The 14,902-nt window shown below is 47.4% G+C and overlaps 1 protein-coding gene across 1 annotated transcript in view; it reads left to right on the forward strand.

Moving 5' to 3' along the window:
• Nucleotides 1-14,902, forward strand: part of CHD4 (chromodomain helicase DNA binding protein 4) — a 22,401-nt gene continuing 7,499 nt past the window's right edge. The window contains exons 1-22 of the mRNA XM_074157320.1: nt 1-366; nt 1,402-1,567; nt 3,627-3,754; nt 3,938-4,129; nt 4,526-4,644; nt 5,068-5,309; nt 5,393-5,520; nt 5,653-5,788; nt 6,227-6,408; nt 6,541-6,780; nt 7,739-7,942; nt 8,047-8,252; nt 8,475-8,606; nt 8,910-9,006; nt 9,403-9,594; nt 9,682-9,882; nt 10,860-10,997; nt 13,049-13,170; nt 13,276-13,449; nt 13,772-13,913; nt 14,413-14,544; nt 14,657-14,774. Of these exons, the coding sequence (XP_074013421.1) occupies nt 1,471-1,567; nt 3,627-3,754; nt 3,938-4,129; nt 4,526-4,644; nt 5,068-5,309; nt 5,393-5,520; nt 5,653-5,788; nt 6,227-6,408; nt 6,541-6,780; nt 7,739-7,942; nt 8,047-8,252; nt 8,475-8,606; nt 8,910-9,006; nt 9,403-9,594; nt 9,682-9,882; nt 10,860-10,997; nt 13,049-13,170; nt 13,276-13,449; nt 13,772-13,913; nt 14,413-14,544; nt 14,657-14,774 (3,322 nt within the window). The 5' untranslated portion in view covers nt 1-366; nt 1,402-1,470. The remainder of the gene's footprint in view (nt 367-1,401; nt 1,568-3,626; nt 3,755-3,937; nt 4,130-4,525; nt 4,645-5,067; nt 5,310-5,392; nt 5,521-5,652; nt 5,789-6,226; nt 6,409-6,540; nt 6,781-7,738; nt 7,943-8,046; nt 8,253-8,474; nt 8,607-8,909; nt 9,007-9,402; nt 9,595-9,681; nt 9,883-10,859; nt 10,998-13,048; nt 13,171-13,275; nt 13,450-13,771; nt 13,914-14,412; nt 14,545-14,656; nt 14,775-14,902) is intronic.

Here is a 14,902-nt window from a genome sequence, read left to right on the forward strand (position 1 = left end):
GGAGCGAAGGGGTGCGAGCCTGGGGAGTATTATGGGATGTTTCTCGGAGGAGGGGGGGACGTATTATGGGATGTTCCCGGCGGGAGGGGTTATTATTATGGGATGCCGGGCCGGGCAGTGAGTGGGAAGTTCTGAGGGGAGGGTGAGTATTATGGGATGTCTCGGGGTGGGGGGGTGGTTGCCGGGGATACGGAGGCGGGGCCTGTTGCCTGGGTCCGGGGCATATTATGGGATGGAGGCGGGAGCGGGGCGGGGCCTGGCCGGGTTTTTTCCCCTTTAAGAGGCGGTGCCGGGGTCGGAGCCATTTTCCCTTCAGCAGCAGCAGCAGCGGTCGGCGGTGAGAGAGGAGCCGGGGTCTGGAGCCGGGTGAGGAGCGGGAGGGGACGAGGGCGGGCAGGGTATTCCGTCGTCTCTTGGGACGTCCCTACCGGCGGGCGCTCCTCTCCGCCGGGTGCCCCATCGGCTCCCGGCAGCAGCTCCCCTCTCTCCGGGGCCGCGCCGTCCCCCTGCCCCGGCGGCCGCAGGACGTTTCCTCCGCCTTCCCCCACCTGGAGAACGGCCGCCTCGCCGGTCTCTGCAGCTCCGGCCGACGCTTGCCGCCCGGCCCCCGCCCCAGCGGCCGTCCCTGGGGAGAAGCGGCCCCTCGCCGCATGCGAGCCGGACTTCCCCAGCCCCGCCCCGCGCCCCCGCCCGGGAGACCGTGCCCCGCCGAGACGCTGCCCCCCCCCCCCCCACCACCTCCCTCCTCACACCCCCCGCCCCCCTCCCGCCGCCCCCGCCCTTCGCCGCGCAGCCCCGCTCCGGGCGGGGGCGCGGGTGCGGCGGGCAGCGGAGCGGGGCTGCCGGCGCCGCCGAGCCTGCCCTGTCTTTTGTGTGGGGCCGGCGGCGGAGGAGGGAGGGCGACGCTGGCCTGCCTCTGCGGCCGCGGCGGTGTCAGCCCGGGGCCGGCCCGCCAAGTTTGGCCCGGCGAGTTGGGGACCGTCGGTGCCGCCGCTGTCCGCCGTACCGGACCCTGCGCGGACCGCCGGCTCGCTGACAGCGTCCCGGCTGGCCCCATGATCTCCTTTGGAAGCCCTGTTGCCTCGCTGCCTTCTCCCAGCCCAAGGTAGAAATAGCCGAGGGCACCTGGCTGCAGAGGACGGGAGAATTTTCCTGTAGGACAGCTGTTTTGGCTTCCTTGCCAGGGATGAGTTGCTGACTCAGTTTAATATCTGGTGTCTTCAAAGCCTGCTTCATCACAACTCTAAGCTGATACTTGCTGCCAGTGTTTCTATTATCCGTAGGCTCCAAATCCAGTAAAGTTGCTGTCTAAGCTTTCTCATAGATCCTCTTGGTAGCACTATTGCTTGGGAAGACGGAGTTCAGGTCTGCTATAACTTTCTCTTTTTCTTTTCAATGAAGTAAGTACCGGCTTGGCTGGCAAGAAGACGACACCCTGTATAAGCCCAGGCCTCCCCCCATTCGGAGGACATGGCATCGGGCATTGGATCTCCGTCACCGTGCTCAGGGGGCAGTGATGATGACGAGATGGAGATCCTGTTGAACAACGCTATCCCCCAGCATCCAGGTACGGAGAGCCTGCAGGGCATGCGTGTGAAATGGGCATAATGCTCGTCTCAAGCTGAATATGTGAAATCCATGATGTGCTGGGGAATGACTTTTTTTTTTTTTACTACGAGTCATGCATATGTTTTTGATTTTGGTATCTGAGTCCTAGGGTTACTTCAAAGTGCAAGGCTTGTGGCTTTGTGTCAGGTGGAGCTGACTTTGTTCCAAGCTGTTGGAGGTTGTTGGGGCCCGTGCTTTGGGGAGGTATACAGGGTGGAGGCGGAGTATCCAATTCTGACAGGGTACCAAAATGCCTGTGAGTTTCATATTTTGTGAATGGGGAGGAGGAAGGGGGGGGTAGTATGTGAAAGGGCAAGGTTACCTGGCTGTCTTTCATCTGGGAACTCAGACCGGTTGACGTCCACAGCAAACTGCCCTGGGCTGTTGCGTGACCCACTTTCCTTCATCACCACACCCAATTACTGAGGTTTCTTGTGGTTCTTATTCCATGCTGCTTGCTCACCTTTGCTTTTCTTGTAGTCTGTACCTTACCTTTTCCCTCATGTTTGCATCCTCATCATCAGTATGAGACTTGAGTTAGAGCCCTGGGTGTGCTTCTGTTTTGGGTTTTTTGTTGTTGTTGCTGCTGCTGCTGCTGTTGGTGACTTGCTCTGTGGACCTACATCTGGATTCTCTGCTTCCTTGGGGAAAGGAATATCGTATATCCTGATGTGCTGGATTGTAAGACAAATTTGAGTTTTCCTACTAACTCATGCTGTAGTCTTGTACTGTCATATGAGAAATGTCGTAGCTGGTAAGGGAAAATGGTCCTGTGGGCTTTTTGGTTGTTTTTTGTTTGGTGATTTTTTTTCTTAATCTTTGACTCTGGGGTTTTGTGGCACCTCTGAAATCTTAGTCAGAAGGGGACTGTCAGTAAGCCTCATAAGGAAAATCTTGGTGAAGAACAACTGTTAAAATCCCTGCAAACTGAGGGATTTGGGTAATACATTAGAAAGGATGGGGTGCTAGAGGCTGTAAATCAGAACTTGGGGGAGAAGAAGAGGTGGGTTCCCTGAAAGACCTGGTGTTGCAGGACCATGGGAGCAAAGATACATCTATCGGTTGGGGAATATGGCAGGGGTCAAGTGCGGGACCCCAGGTTCTGAGAGCTTGGCCTGTGCCATTTCACCCCTGGCTGCTGTAGCTCTTCTGACCTGTGGCTTCCTCCATCCTGCCCAGCTCCTGTGGTCAGGAGGCCATTTTCCCTTGGAGGGAGAAGGAGTGACTCTGGCTGTGTGCGGTGGGCGGGGCAGCGGGGGAGGGCGGGTGGCCAGGCTGCTCCCGCAGCTTGCCACAAAGGGAAGGGCTGCCTGGCTGCCCCTGCCCCTCGGGGGGGGGCGGAGGGGGGAGGCAGGCAGGGAAGGGGGGTGCACATATGGGAGCCTGTGATGGTGGGGAGCTGGCATGCTTTCCTCTGGCTGGGCAGTGAGCTTGCTAGCTGTTGGCGCAGAGGGAAGGGTTTGGGGGAAGATTGTGTCAAATCCAGATCGGAATAGAGTTGCTGAGTACCAACTTTCCTATGGAGGCGGACAAGTAGTGGCTTACTGGACTGTATTCTGTATGTGGTTGTAGATGCTCTGTTCAGCTGAAGAGGCTAGATAGCAGTGAGTTTCTGTTCTGGAGACCCATGGACTGAAACAGTATCTTAGTCAGGTTCTCAAATGTGCTCACCGTTTTGTCTCCTTTAGATGTGGCCGTCTACTCTGTGCTCTTTCTGCTTCTTGTTGGGTTATGGCAAACTTCTGGTCCCTGAGATCTGAATGCAACTCTGCTTGGAGAAGCAGTACTATGTAAATAGGTGGTGTTGGGGGGAGGGCGAAAACCATGTGCAGTGGTAACTTATGATATGATTACCTAGTATCTGTTCTGCATGGTAACAGAGTAAGCAGTTGTAAACACTTCTGTGTTTGTAAGTATGTAGCAAGAAGTCCACCAGTTGAGTGATTTCTGTGAGAAGTGGGCTATGTTTTAGTGCATGGGTGGGGTTTGAATGAGACATGTCAACTCTTCTCCTCCAGAGCCTGAGGAAGAGCCAGAAGAAGAGCTTTTGTCAGAGGCTGAGACACCCAAAATCAAGAAGAAGAAGAAGCCCAAGAAACTAAAGGAACCCAAAGTGCCCAAGCTCAGCAAGCGTCAGAAGAAGGAGGTAAGGAAAAGGGTGCCTAAGGTCACGCCCTAGAATATGGACATATGGGGTGAGGGCGCTTACTGTTGTTGTAAGTGGTCCTTTGTATGAACCCTCTAGAGCTTGGGGAGAGTGTGGTGTTTAGTGCTTATCCCAGGGTATTTTCTCACAGCTGCCTGATCTTCTCTCTCCCTCCCTCCCCAGCTGGGGGACAGCTCTGGTGAGGGGAATGAGTTTGTGGAGGAGGAAGAGGAGGTTCTGCGCTCTGACAGCGAAGGCAGTGACTACACTCCTGGGAAGAAGAAAAAGAAGAAATTAGGGCCCAAGAAGGAAAAGAAAAACAAAACCAAGCGCAAGGAGGAAGAGGAAGAAGAGGAAGAAGATGATGACTCAAAGGTGAGAAGCTGCTCTACTGACTGACTGCTTGCTCCTCATTCCCATGTATCTGATTTTGGGGATCATTGTGCTCTCCATTTGTGATGGTACATGGTCTTGGGGCTGTTCAGTTTCCTCTTCCTTCACTAGACCTGCTTGACTTGACCACTTTCCCACCTTGCACTCCTTCCCCTCTTCTGCCTTAAACACACCTAAGATTTATATTGAATCCAAAGACTTTTTTTCCACCTCCACTGATGTTCTATTGAGGATGTGTCCTATAGCAGTGATAAGTGGATAAGGGGAAATCTCCCAGTCCTGACCCATTGGGTCATCTATAGATGTGTGGAAATTATACTTTTTCCTAGAGAAGAACTAGAGCTTTTTCTCAGAGTTGCTTCAATTTTCTTTGCACAGGAGCCAAAGTCATCTGCTCAGCTCCTGGAAGATTGGGGCATGGAGGATATTGATCATATCTTCACAGAGGAGGATTACCGCACTCTCACCAACTACAAAGCTTTCAGCCAGTTTGTCAGGTGAACTGCAAGCCTGCACTTGAAAGGACTCTAGAGCCAAAAAAAAAAAAAAAAAAAAAACAAAAAAAGAGATGGAACAAGGACTAGGTTCCTTGTTTTTGGAACCTCAAGGCATGTTAGAGACACTAGCATTCTACCTAGAACAAAAACTGAAGCAACAGTAAAATAATTGATTCATGTCTGGTTTTGTCCCCTTTCTTTCCTAGTATGCTAAATTCCATTTCACTTTCCAAGCCCATGAGCGTTTGCATCCTCCACTCAGAGTGAAGGATGGGAGTGGAAAGTTTCATTGGCTGTTGAGATCAAAGATTAGAAAGGAACGTAGCTTGAGATAGAGGTGCTGATGGGGGTGGCAGGTGGGGAGGAATAATGATCTGGATTTCAGGGTGGCTCAGTAACTCTTCCTTCCTTAACTGTACGCAGGCCACTTATTGCAGCCAAGAATCCTAAAATAGCAGTGTCGAAGATGATGATGGTGCTGGGAGCCAAATGGAGGGAGTTTAGCACGAACAACCCCTTCAAGGGAAGTTCAGGTGCATCTGTAGCAGCTGCAGCAGCTGCAGCTGTTGCAGTAGTGGAGAGTATGGTGACAAATGTGGATGCTGTCCTGCCACAGCCCCCTGTAGATGTGCCACTCAGGAAAGCCAAGACAAAGGAGGGCAAAGGTGAGATGAAGAATCTGGCAAGATGATAGAGGGTTAGTGGTGTCAAGGCAGTAGTCCTTCTGACTTGTCTCCTCTGTTCCCAGGACCCAATGCCCGGCGGAAGCCAAAGGCCAGTCCTCGTATTCCTGATATCAAGAAACCTAAAACAAAGAAGGTGGCACCTTTGAAAATCAAACTGGGAGGATTTGGTTCCAAGCGTAAAAGATCATCAGTAAGTGACATGCATTCCTTGACCTTCTGAGGAGGAGGTGATGTTCTAGAAATGCTGGGATGCGTGTCTGATTGCTGCCCCCAGCATGCGTGCTTGACTACCATAGCTTTTTTTTGTTCTTGCTTACCTCAGAGTGAAGATGATGATCTGGATGTGGAGTCAGACTTCGATGATGCCAGCATCAACAGCTACTCTGTTTCAGATGGATCTACAAGCCGTAGTAGCCGCAGTCGCAAAAAACTCAAAGCTGGAAAAAAGAAAAAGAAAGGTATTGATGCTTGCTGTCAGTTGGAGACAGAAGTACAACTAAGTGTGTAGAAAGATAAGAGGAAAATCTGTGCAGAATTTGGATGTTGAACAGCATACTTGAGGGAGGATAATTGTTTGTGAAGGAAGAACCTGTTATTATTTTTAGTAAGGAAAAGGTTTTCAGGAGTTCTTTCTCACCTTGGTAAGGGAATAATTGAGTTTTCCTGCCCTCAACTACACCTTTAATTTCAGGGGGTAGAAAGAGACACAAAGGGACTTGTTTTGCCCCTCTTTCAGCTCTTGCTCCCTGCCATTTTTACTCACATGGAGTAAGATAAAGCAATTGGATCCTGGATCTCTATATTACTAAACAGGCTGTTGGGAGAGTACCCTCCCTTGCTGTAGGAAGCCTGTACCTGTGGCTTCTACTGCTGTAACTCCTCACCACCCTCTGCAGGTGAGGAGGACTCCACGGTGGCTGTGGATGGCTATGAGACTGATCACCAGGACTACTGTGAGGTGTGCCAGCAGGGAGGAGAAATTATACTATGTGATACCTGCCCTCGTGCCTACCACATGGTTTGCCTGGACCCAGACATGGAGAAAGCCCCGGAGGGCAAATGGAGCTGCCCACACTGTGTGAGTACTGGATTCCCCCAAACTGCAAGAGGTCATGGAGGAGGGACGTCAAGTGACTTGGGGTTTCTCTTCTGTGGTAATAAAATAATCACAAATGTGTGACTTTCGTTTTCTGATTTCTCTCTCCTATAGGAAAAAGAGGGCATTCAGTGGGAAGCAAAGGAGGATAACTCTGAAGGTGAAGAAATCCTGGAGGATGTTGTGGGGGATGCTGAGGAAGAGGATGACCACCACATGGAGTTCTGTAGAGTCTGCAAGGACGGGGGAGAGCTGCTGTGCTGTGATGCCTGTCCTTCATCCTATCACATCCACTGTCTGAATCCCCCATTGCCAGAGATTCCCAACGGAGAGTGGCTGTGTCCTCGCTGCACTGTGAGTTTCCACTAGTACCATTCTCCTTGCTCTCCTTGCTACAAGAGATGATCAATCTAATCCATTCGGACAATCATATTTTCCTGGAAATGCTTAGTCTGCCAAAGACTCTTATGTTCTCTCACACTTTTGTCATAAAACATGAAGGCCTGGCTTTCTGTGGCTGGATTGTGCCTTGTGGAATGGCTGCTTGCTCCAGACAGCAGGAAGGACAGGGTTACAGCCACTGGGGCTTGTGAGGTTTGCCCATGTGCAGAGTAGTTGGTCAGTTTTGCACCCGGGATGCCAAGGCTCAATTTTCTGGCATCCTGTATGTGAGTAGAAGCAGGAGAATGAGTGCAAGCGAACTCGGTGCTTAAAAAAGTCTTTCAAACTGGTGCTGAGCCATATTTTTTGCGCTGCAAGCTCTGTAATGCCAAGCCCTTTCTTAGTAGATGGTTGGGAGAAATGTCACACTTACTTCGTTTCAACAACTTCCTAGGCATTATAAATGGTATTAGGTGCTTTCGTTAGGTAGTAAGGACTTCTAAAATGATGAACAAAAAAGCTGCTTCAGGACATATCCCTATGCTGGGCCGATAGTTGTACAGCAAAATATATCCTCTACAAAGTTTCATTGGAGTTGTGGTTGGATAGACTACTGGGCTTGTCAAGCCTAGCAATTCCTCTATTTGATGTAGAACTTCGGAATTGGTTTGGCCCTTGGGAGACAGCTAAATTGAGATACTGAATTCAGTTCGTGGTTTGTCAGGCCTAGACAAAAAGACAAACTGCAGAAAGCTCAAAGAAATGCTGGAAATATGAGGATGAAAGTTTCCAAGTCCAAAAAGCAAATTCTATCTCTGTAGTAAAGCTATAACTAAAAAAGAGAACTGTGACTCTGTATATTTATACTCCTCGGCGCTTGTGTGTTAGAGTATGTACCCTATGATGTAACAAGCTCTATTTAACTTTTCAGTGCCCAGCTTTGAAAGGAAAGGTGCAGAAGATCTTGATCTGGAAATGGGGTCAGCCCCCAGTTGGCCCCCCACCACCACGTCCACCTGATGCAGACCCTAATGCTCCTCCCCCTAAGCCTCTGGAGGGTCGGCCTGAAAGGCAGTTCTTTGTCAAATGGCAGGGCATGTCCTACTGGCACTGCTCTTGGGTGTCAGAGTTGCAGGTGAGTGGAGGATTCTAACCATGTCATAGGGTGGATAACTTAGTGGGAGAGATTTTGAATAGCTGGGGGGAAAACGCCTACTAACTGCTCTGTCCTGACTCCAGCTGGAGCTGCACTGCCAGGTCATGTTTCGTAACTACCAACGCAAAAATGATATGGATGAGCCACCCTCAGGGGACTTTGGAGGAGAAGAGGAGAAAAGCCGAAAGAGAAAAAATAAGGACCCCAAATATGCTGAGATGGAGGAGCGCTTCTATCGATACGGGATCAAGCCTGAGTGGATGATGATCCACAGGATCCTTAATCATAGGTAGGGGAGGTAGCAAAGAGGATTTTCAACCTTAAAGACCTTAAGCAGGGCTAAGGGAGAGTGGATGAACTGAACTGCAGTGTGGCTGGGGAAACAGTGTGAGTTCTTTTGTTGGTTTGTCAAACCTTTTTCTTAAGGGATCCTTTCCTTCTCTCCCATTTGAGTCAACTGGGTGAATGATGTCATTTCGTTGCACTTAAGACTTACTGGTTTCTTCCACAGTGTGGATAAGAAGGGCAATGTCCACTATTTGATTAAATGGAGAGACCTACCCTATGACCAGGCATCCTGGGAAAGCGAAGATGTGGATATCCAAGATTATGACCTCTACAAGCAAGCCTACTGGAATCACAGGTAAGAGAAGTATCTAGAGGTTGTATTCTTTCTCCTTTCCCTTGAGAAAATACCAGAGTTTGTCAGCCCCTAGCACTGGCTGGACTAATATATGGAGATAGCCAAGGAGCATCTTCTTGTTGCTGACTCCTTTTCCTTTGGGCCGGGACCTTGTGCCTCTCCACCACTTCGTGGAGGTTCTAACTCTGTTCTCTTGAGCATATTAGAGTTGGGTGATGGCCCTCCTGTTCTTTGCGATAGTTTTCCCTTGATCTGTTACAAAAGCCATTAAACTTGCATGTTTTCGGGATTGTCTCTGCACAGGGAGCTGATGAGAGGTGAAGAGGGCAGGCCTGGTAAGAAGTTAAAGAAAGTGAAGATGCGGAAACTGGAAAGGCCCCCTGAGACTCCCACAGTAGATGTAAGTTACTGTTTATTGCTTAGGGGTCATCTGAGGTAGCTGCTTATTTGGGGGAGGCAGGTAAATAGGAAACTGAAGGGTGAAGAGCGTGTGGTTTAGAGCTCCTTCCTGGCCCAGAGAATGAATGGGTTATAGAGCCTTCAGAGAGAGGCCTACCTGTTCCATTGGGTGAGAGACTGGCTGGCTCTTGGTGAAAGGGCTTTACCAAAAAAAAAAAAATAAAAGCAGCATTTTGGTTGATACCTCTGGCAAGGTGGGAATCTTGTCTGCTGCTAGCCTAGTTGTGATCTGTGAAGTCTCATCCGCACTAAGGAATGTACTGGTAACTGTGAAAGAATTCTTGTGAAGTGTCTAGCTAAGGTAAAGGATCTCAACTCTTCCTTCTTTCCACTGTAGCCAACAGTGAAATATGACCGGCAACCAGAGTACCTTGATGTAACAGGGGGCACTTTGCATCCCTACCAACTGGAAGGACTGAACTGGCTGCGATTCTCTTGGGCCCAGGGCACAGATACCATCTTGGCTGATGAAATGGGTCTGGGAAAGACTGTGCAGACAGCTGTGTTCCTATACTCCTTATACAAAGAGGTGAGAGCTGGGAGATCACTGCCCAGGAAGATTCTGCCTGTGTTAGTGGTTGCATTCATCTAATGCTCTTACTGACTCTGCTCATAGGGCCACTCAAAGGGTCCCTTCTTGGTGAGTGCCCCACTGTCCACAATCATCAACTGGGAACGAGAATTTGAGATGTGGGCCCCAGATATGTATGTAGTGACCTACGTCGGGGACAAAGACAGCCGGGCCATCATCCGTGAGAATGAGTTCACTTTTGAGGATAATGCCATACGTGGAGGCAAAAAAGCGTCCAGAATGAAGGTACAGAACTCTGCTGTAACACAAGCCTGAACTGAAAGAAGAGATGCACTACACTGGCTTTCAGCAGCTGAGATTCAGATATTCTGATGTCCCTGGGAACTGATTATACTTGTAGTTTCCAAGGGGAAATAACTGCAAATTGATGACTAGTGGGCGTTGAGACTCCTGCTCTAGACTGCTTAAGTACTCCTACTAGTCTGAACTAATTCGGTACTGGAAAAAGAGTTCACTAAGGTGATACTGACCGTAGGCAAGTCCCTCTGTCTCTTCTTAATCTGTGAAGTTGTGCATCATTTCCACAGATCTAAGTCAATGTCAGAATTGCCATTGTACGAAAAAGATAAACATATTAAAAAAAGTATGAACTTCTTAATCTCTCTGAGGAACTGGCTGACAGTGAGGCCGTGCCTAGACATCTGAGAAATTTCATTCTGTGCCCAGACAGGAAGTAAGAGCCTGGTCTAGGTGACTAGCATTTGTAGAACTTCAGTCTTCCTAGTAAAGGCAACATGGGAGATAAAGCTTTTCCAGTGGCAGACATAGATATGACTCCTTTGCTTCACTTGCAATTGAACTGCATTAAGTACTAACAGTAATTTAAAGTTCCACAATGAACTACTTATCTTTTTAAGTCTTAGCTTTCTGAAGAGCCACTCCTCTTGAAATCTCATTGCCCTAACATGCCTCTTCTTGATGCTCATTTGTTAAACTTCTCTGTTACAATATTTGGCAACTGTCCAGAAGCAGCAGGTACTGAGGCGGTACACACATGTGTTAAGAGAGTAATGGGGGATTAAAAGGCTAGAATGGTTTGGGTAGCATTTTGAATCTTGTGACAGGAAAGTGTGGGTGTGAAAAGCTTTTGATGTGCTGTTTGACCAGGGCTCATCAGAGTAACTTGGTGGAGATACACTGCATCTACTTTGTCCTGGGGCATTCCCCTATCACATTACCATGTTCATCCTTTTCCTTTGCAGAAGGAGGCTGCTGTGAAGTTCCATGTGCTTCTCACCTCCTATGAACTGATCACAATTGATATGGCCATACTAGGCTCTATTGACTGGGCCTGTCTCATTGTGGATGAAGCTCACAGACTGAAGAACAATCAGTCTAAGGTACAGAGAAGCATAGATGGTTTATGGGCTTGGCATATGTTGCAGGGGAATATGGGCAGAGAGTGTTCAGAAGGTTAGATAGCTGCTCCTAAGAACGTTAAGTTTGTCTGCCAACTCCTAGTCATTTGTTCAATAGTAAATTTGATGCATTATTTAAAAAAGAAAAGCAACAGTTTTCATTTGGAGATCAAATATCACTGGCAACAGCTTCGCTTTTATACATATTGCTGGTTAAAACAGCTTTCTGTATGGGTGAATAGGCAACTGGTGTACACTGGAAAACAGAAAAACCTGGATGTCATTGTTGCTCTTAAAAGCAAACTGGCCTTTCTGAAAGCAGATCATATATCTGCACCACTTCAATTCTGGAAAGGTTTGTCATACTGAGCATAAAACAAGCTGTGTGAGCACAATTACCCTGCTTCTAGAGTAGGCTTGCTCTCTGCATTCATCTAGCTTTGTAGCAGAACTAATTCGATGTTATGGAAATGGGAGAGGTGGGCAGAGGTGCTCAAAAGTGCCTGGATAGATGCTGAAAGCCATATAGTTACTTTTATATGAGGCCACATCTTAACTAAGCTTGTTTGAATTCAGTAGACTTGACTATACTTTCTTTAATCCAGCTCCTCTCTAAACTCTTGTGCCTTAATTCTGGTATTGATTTGTCTGTCTTCAGCTGGGTTCTAGTCCTCAGTATGCTAAAAATGATTGTTATTGGAAATCTGGTTTTATAGGTTCTTAGAGACTGTGTAAGACAAAATTGCCTCTTGATTTGTCTTTCTTTTTTTTGTTTAAATGGCTTTAGCTTTTCGGATCCTGGCATGAGGCATCTTTCCGAGGCATCACAGCTGTGCTTGCAATTGTTTCCAGATCTTTTTTTATTGTAGGCATTAAGACTGGATGCCATTCTATGCTTAGCATTGAAATTATTGGAAGGAGTAATGGATGCTTGCTATTAATATTCATTAATTGAAAGAGGATGTAAAGGCTCAAGGTCACAGTATGACCAATAGTTAAAATCGGCTATCCAGCAAGACCATGAGATCTACCTTTTTCTAGAGCAGCTTTCTGGCCTGTAAGGACAGCTTCAGGTGTTTGGCTGCAAGACAAGTCAGATGCTTCTTGACAGATTAGTTATCTACCAAAGTTTTGCAGATATAATCAGTAACTTTCTCATTTTGAAATCAAATGTGGGTGTTTTTTGACTATAACTATGTAAAAAGATAAAACCCCATGGAGGCCACTAGAAGGATCCTTCTGGTATGATGACCAAAGCGTAAGTGGTAGTGGGTTTATCTTTTTCTTTTGTTTGCCATCTAGTACAAGCTATTAAGTTTGACCTTGTATCATGTGAAGTGTAAAATAAGTGAAGAAATGGCCAAGCTCATAAATAAATTACTGCTTTATTGTCAATTTGTTCTGGTGAACATGGTACGCTTGTGCTTTTCAGTTCAGTACTTTAACTGCTCACTACCTCTGTCTGGAATTACTCCATTGTTGTGAAAACCAGCACAAATTACCTTAAAGACACATTGGCAAACCCTTAGCTCTTTTTCTCCTCTGCTTGTTCAGAGATCTGGAACATTGCCAGGATTGATATGAATAGGAAGAGTGACTTAGCTATTTCTAGAATTCTCAGGGCAGAGTAGTTGTAAGAGTGTGGAATGCTAATTTAGCAAGAAAAACTACATACTATGGCAGTCTAGAAATGACTGGTGATCTCAAAGAGCTTGTAACTTTAAAAGAGCAAAGGAGACCTACCAACTCCTGATGGCTTGTAGGATTTGCTGCAGTCCGGTTTTAGCTGTGCAGAACAATGATCCAGTGAGATCAGTCTAGTGACCCTGACTGGAATGTGAACTGCTTGGACCTCTTGTCCAAACAGCTGATGTGATCTAAATTTCACCCTAGTGTGGTGTCAGCTTTTTTCTAGGAGAAACTATTTTTGTAGGCCTGTGACTTAATAAGCCTTTGATATGTTTGTGTGTTTTGGTTTTGTTTGTTGGGATTTTTTTTTTCTCACCATTTCTTCCATGCTCTCTACTTTCCAGTTCTTCCGTGTGCTGAACGGTTACTCCCTCCAGCACAAGCTGCTGCTTACAGGAACTCCTCTGCAGAACAACCTGGAAGAACTGTTCCACCTGCTGAACTTCCTGACACCAGAAAGATTCCAGTATGTCTTGCAGTGCAAGTCAGCCTGCCTGCGTTGTCACTCATATCCCCTTCCTTGTTTCTTTTTTCTCTTTGTGGCTTTTGCTGAGTGTCTGTTTTTCTGCAGTAACTTGGAGGGCTTCCTAGAAGAGTTTGCAGATATTGCCAAGGAAGACCAGATCAAGAAGCTGCATGACATGCTGGGCCCACACATGCTGAGGCGTCTCAAAGCTGATGTTTTCAAGAACATGCCATCTAAGACTGAACTCATTGTCAGAGTGGAGTTGAGCCCCATGCAGAAGTGAGTGTGAGGATCAAGGGAGCACCTGCTGTTGAACTACTGTTGCTCTGTTCTGCTCTTTCAAAGAGGATGCTGAAACAGCCTCATCCTCACTATAGGGCTTTCCACACAGTGGGTGGGAGGAAGACTTACTGCTGCCACTTTAGCAAAGGGAGGACTAGTCCTGTGCCCTGATGTAAGGGATAAAGAGATAGTGAATACGACTGGCAGAGCCTAGGTAGCTGGCAGGTAATGCCAGGAGCTCTGCAGAGTTTAGCAAGAGAATATATTAATCATTCTCCTGAGGGGTGTCTGAGTTGGGGTTTTTTTTTTTTCTTTTCAGGAAATATTATAAATACATTTTGACAAGAAACTTTGAGGCGCTGAATGCACGGGGTGGTGGTAACCAAGTCTCCTTGCTCAATGTTGTTATGGATCTGAAGAAGTGCTGTAACCACCCCTACCTCTTTCCTGTGGCTGCTATGGTATGTCCAGTCACTTATTCTGTGTCAGCAAATTCCCTGCTGGCTGTTATCAGGAGCTAGTTAGCTCTCTAGCAAAGCATGGAGGGGTTCCCCTTACTCTTTCTGCGTCTGTTTGTTTTTTTTTTTTTCATCCTGTCCTTATGTAGACCCAATATGCTGGAAGGTATGCTGGAAGGCCTTTCCTTTTCCAGTACATTTGTATGACCAGTAGGGAGCTATCTTGTTACTCACACAAGATGGTGAAGACAGTAAGAATTAGGGGCTAATTCAGTAATAGGAGGGCATCTAGGAGTCAAATTGCAAGAGAACAGGCATGGGGTAGCACTGATGTTTTGTGTAAGTAGTGCTACACGTTGTGGTTGTGCCAAGCTAAATGATCAGATGCGAGTCAGCATCTGATGAAGACAGCTAGGGACTAAAGACTAAGCTACATTCCTTCAAGCTGTTTTCTTCCTCCACCTCACTGCTTACTCCCTTTCTTTTCTATTTTTCTTCTCAGGAAGCTCCAAAAATGCCAAATGGCATGTATGATGGTAGTGCTCTTATTCGAGCCTCTGGAAAGCTGTTGCTGCTCCAAAAGATGTTAAAGAACCTTAAGGAAGGAGGTCACAGGGTGCTCATATTCTCTCAGGTATATGGGGAAAAACCTTAAGGCTGGGAATCCTTTTCTTGAGAAAAGAGCCTGTTGATCTGGTATCCCCTTGTCCCTCACTCTTTTGTGGTGGTGGTTTTCTGATGTGCAGATGACTAAAATGTTGGACCTACTAGAAGACTTTTTGGAACATGAAGGGTACAAATATGAGCGGATTGATGGAGGAATCACAGGGAACATGCGTCAGGAGGCTATTGACCGCTTCAATGGTATGGAGTCTCCTACTTCCTTTGCAAAATGAAAACTGTTGACTTGTATGTGCTTAGTGGTCAACATGGGATTGTTGTGGCCCAAGTCTTCCATGGCTCTCCTGGAATCTTAACTTAGTAGTGATTCC

This window comes from Numenius arquata, chromosome 1 (assembly GCF_964106895.1).
Source record: "Numenius arquata chromosome 1, bNumArq3.hap1.1, whole genome shotgun sequence".
Classification (NCBI taxonomy): Eukaryota; Metazoa; Chordata; class Aves; order Charadriiformes; family Scolopacidae; genus Numenius; species Numenius arquata.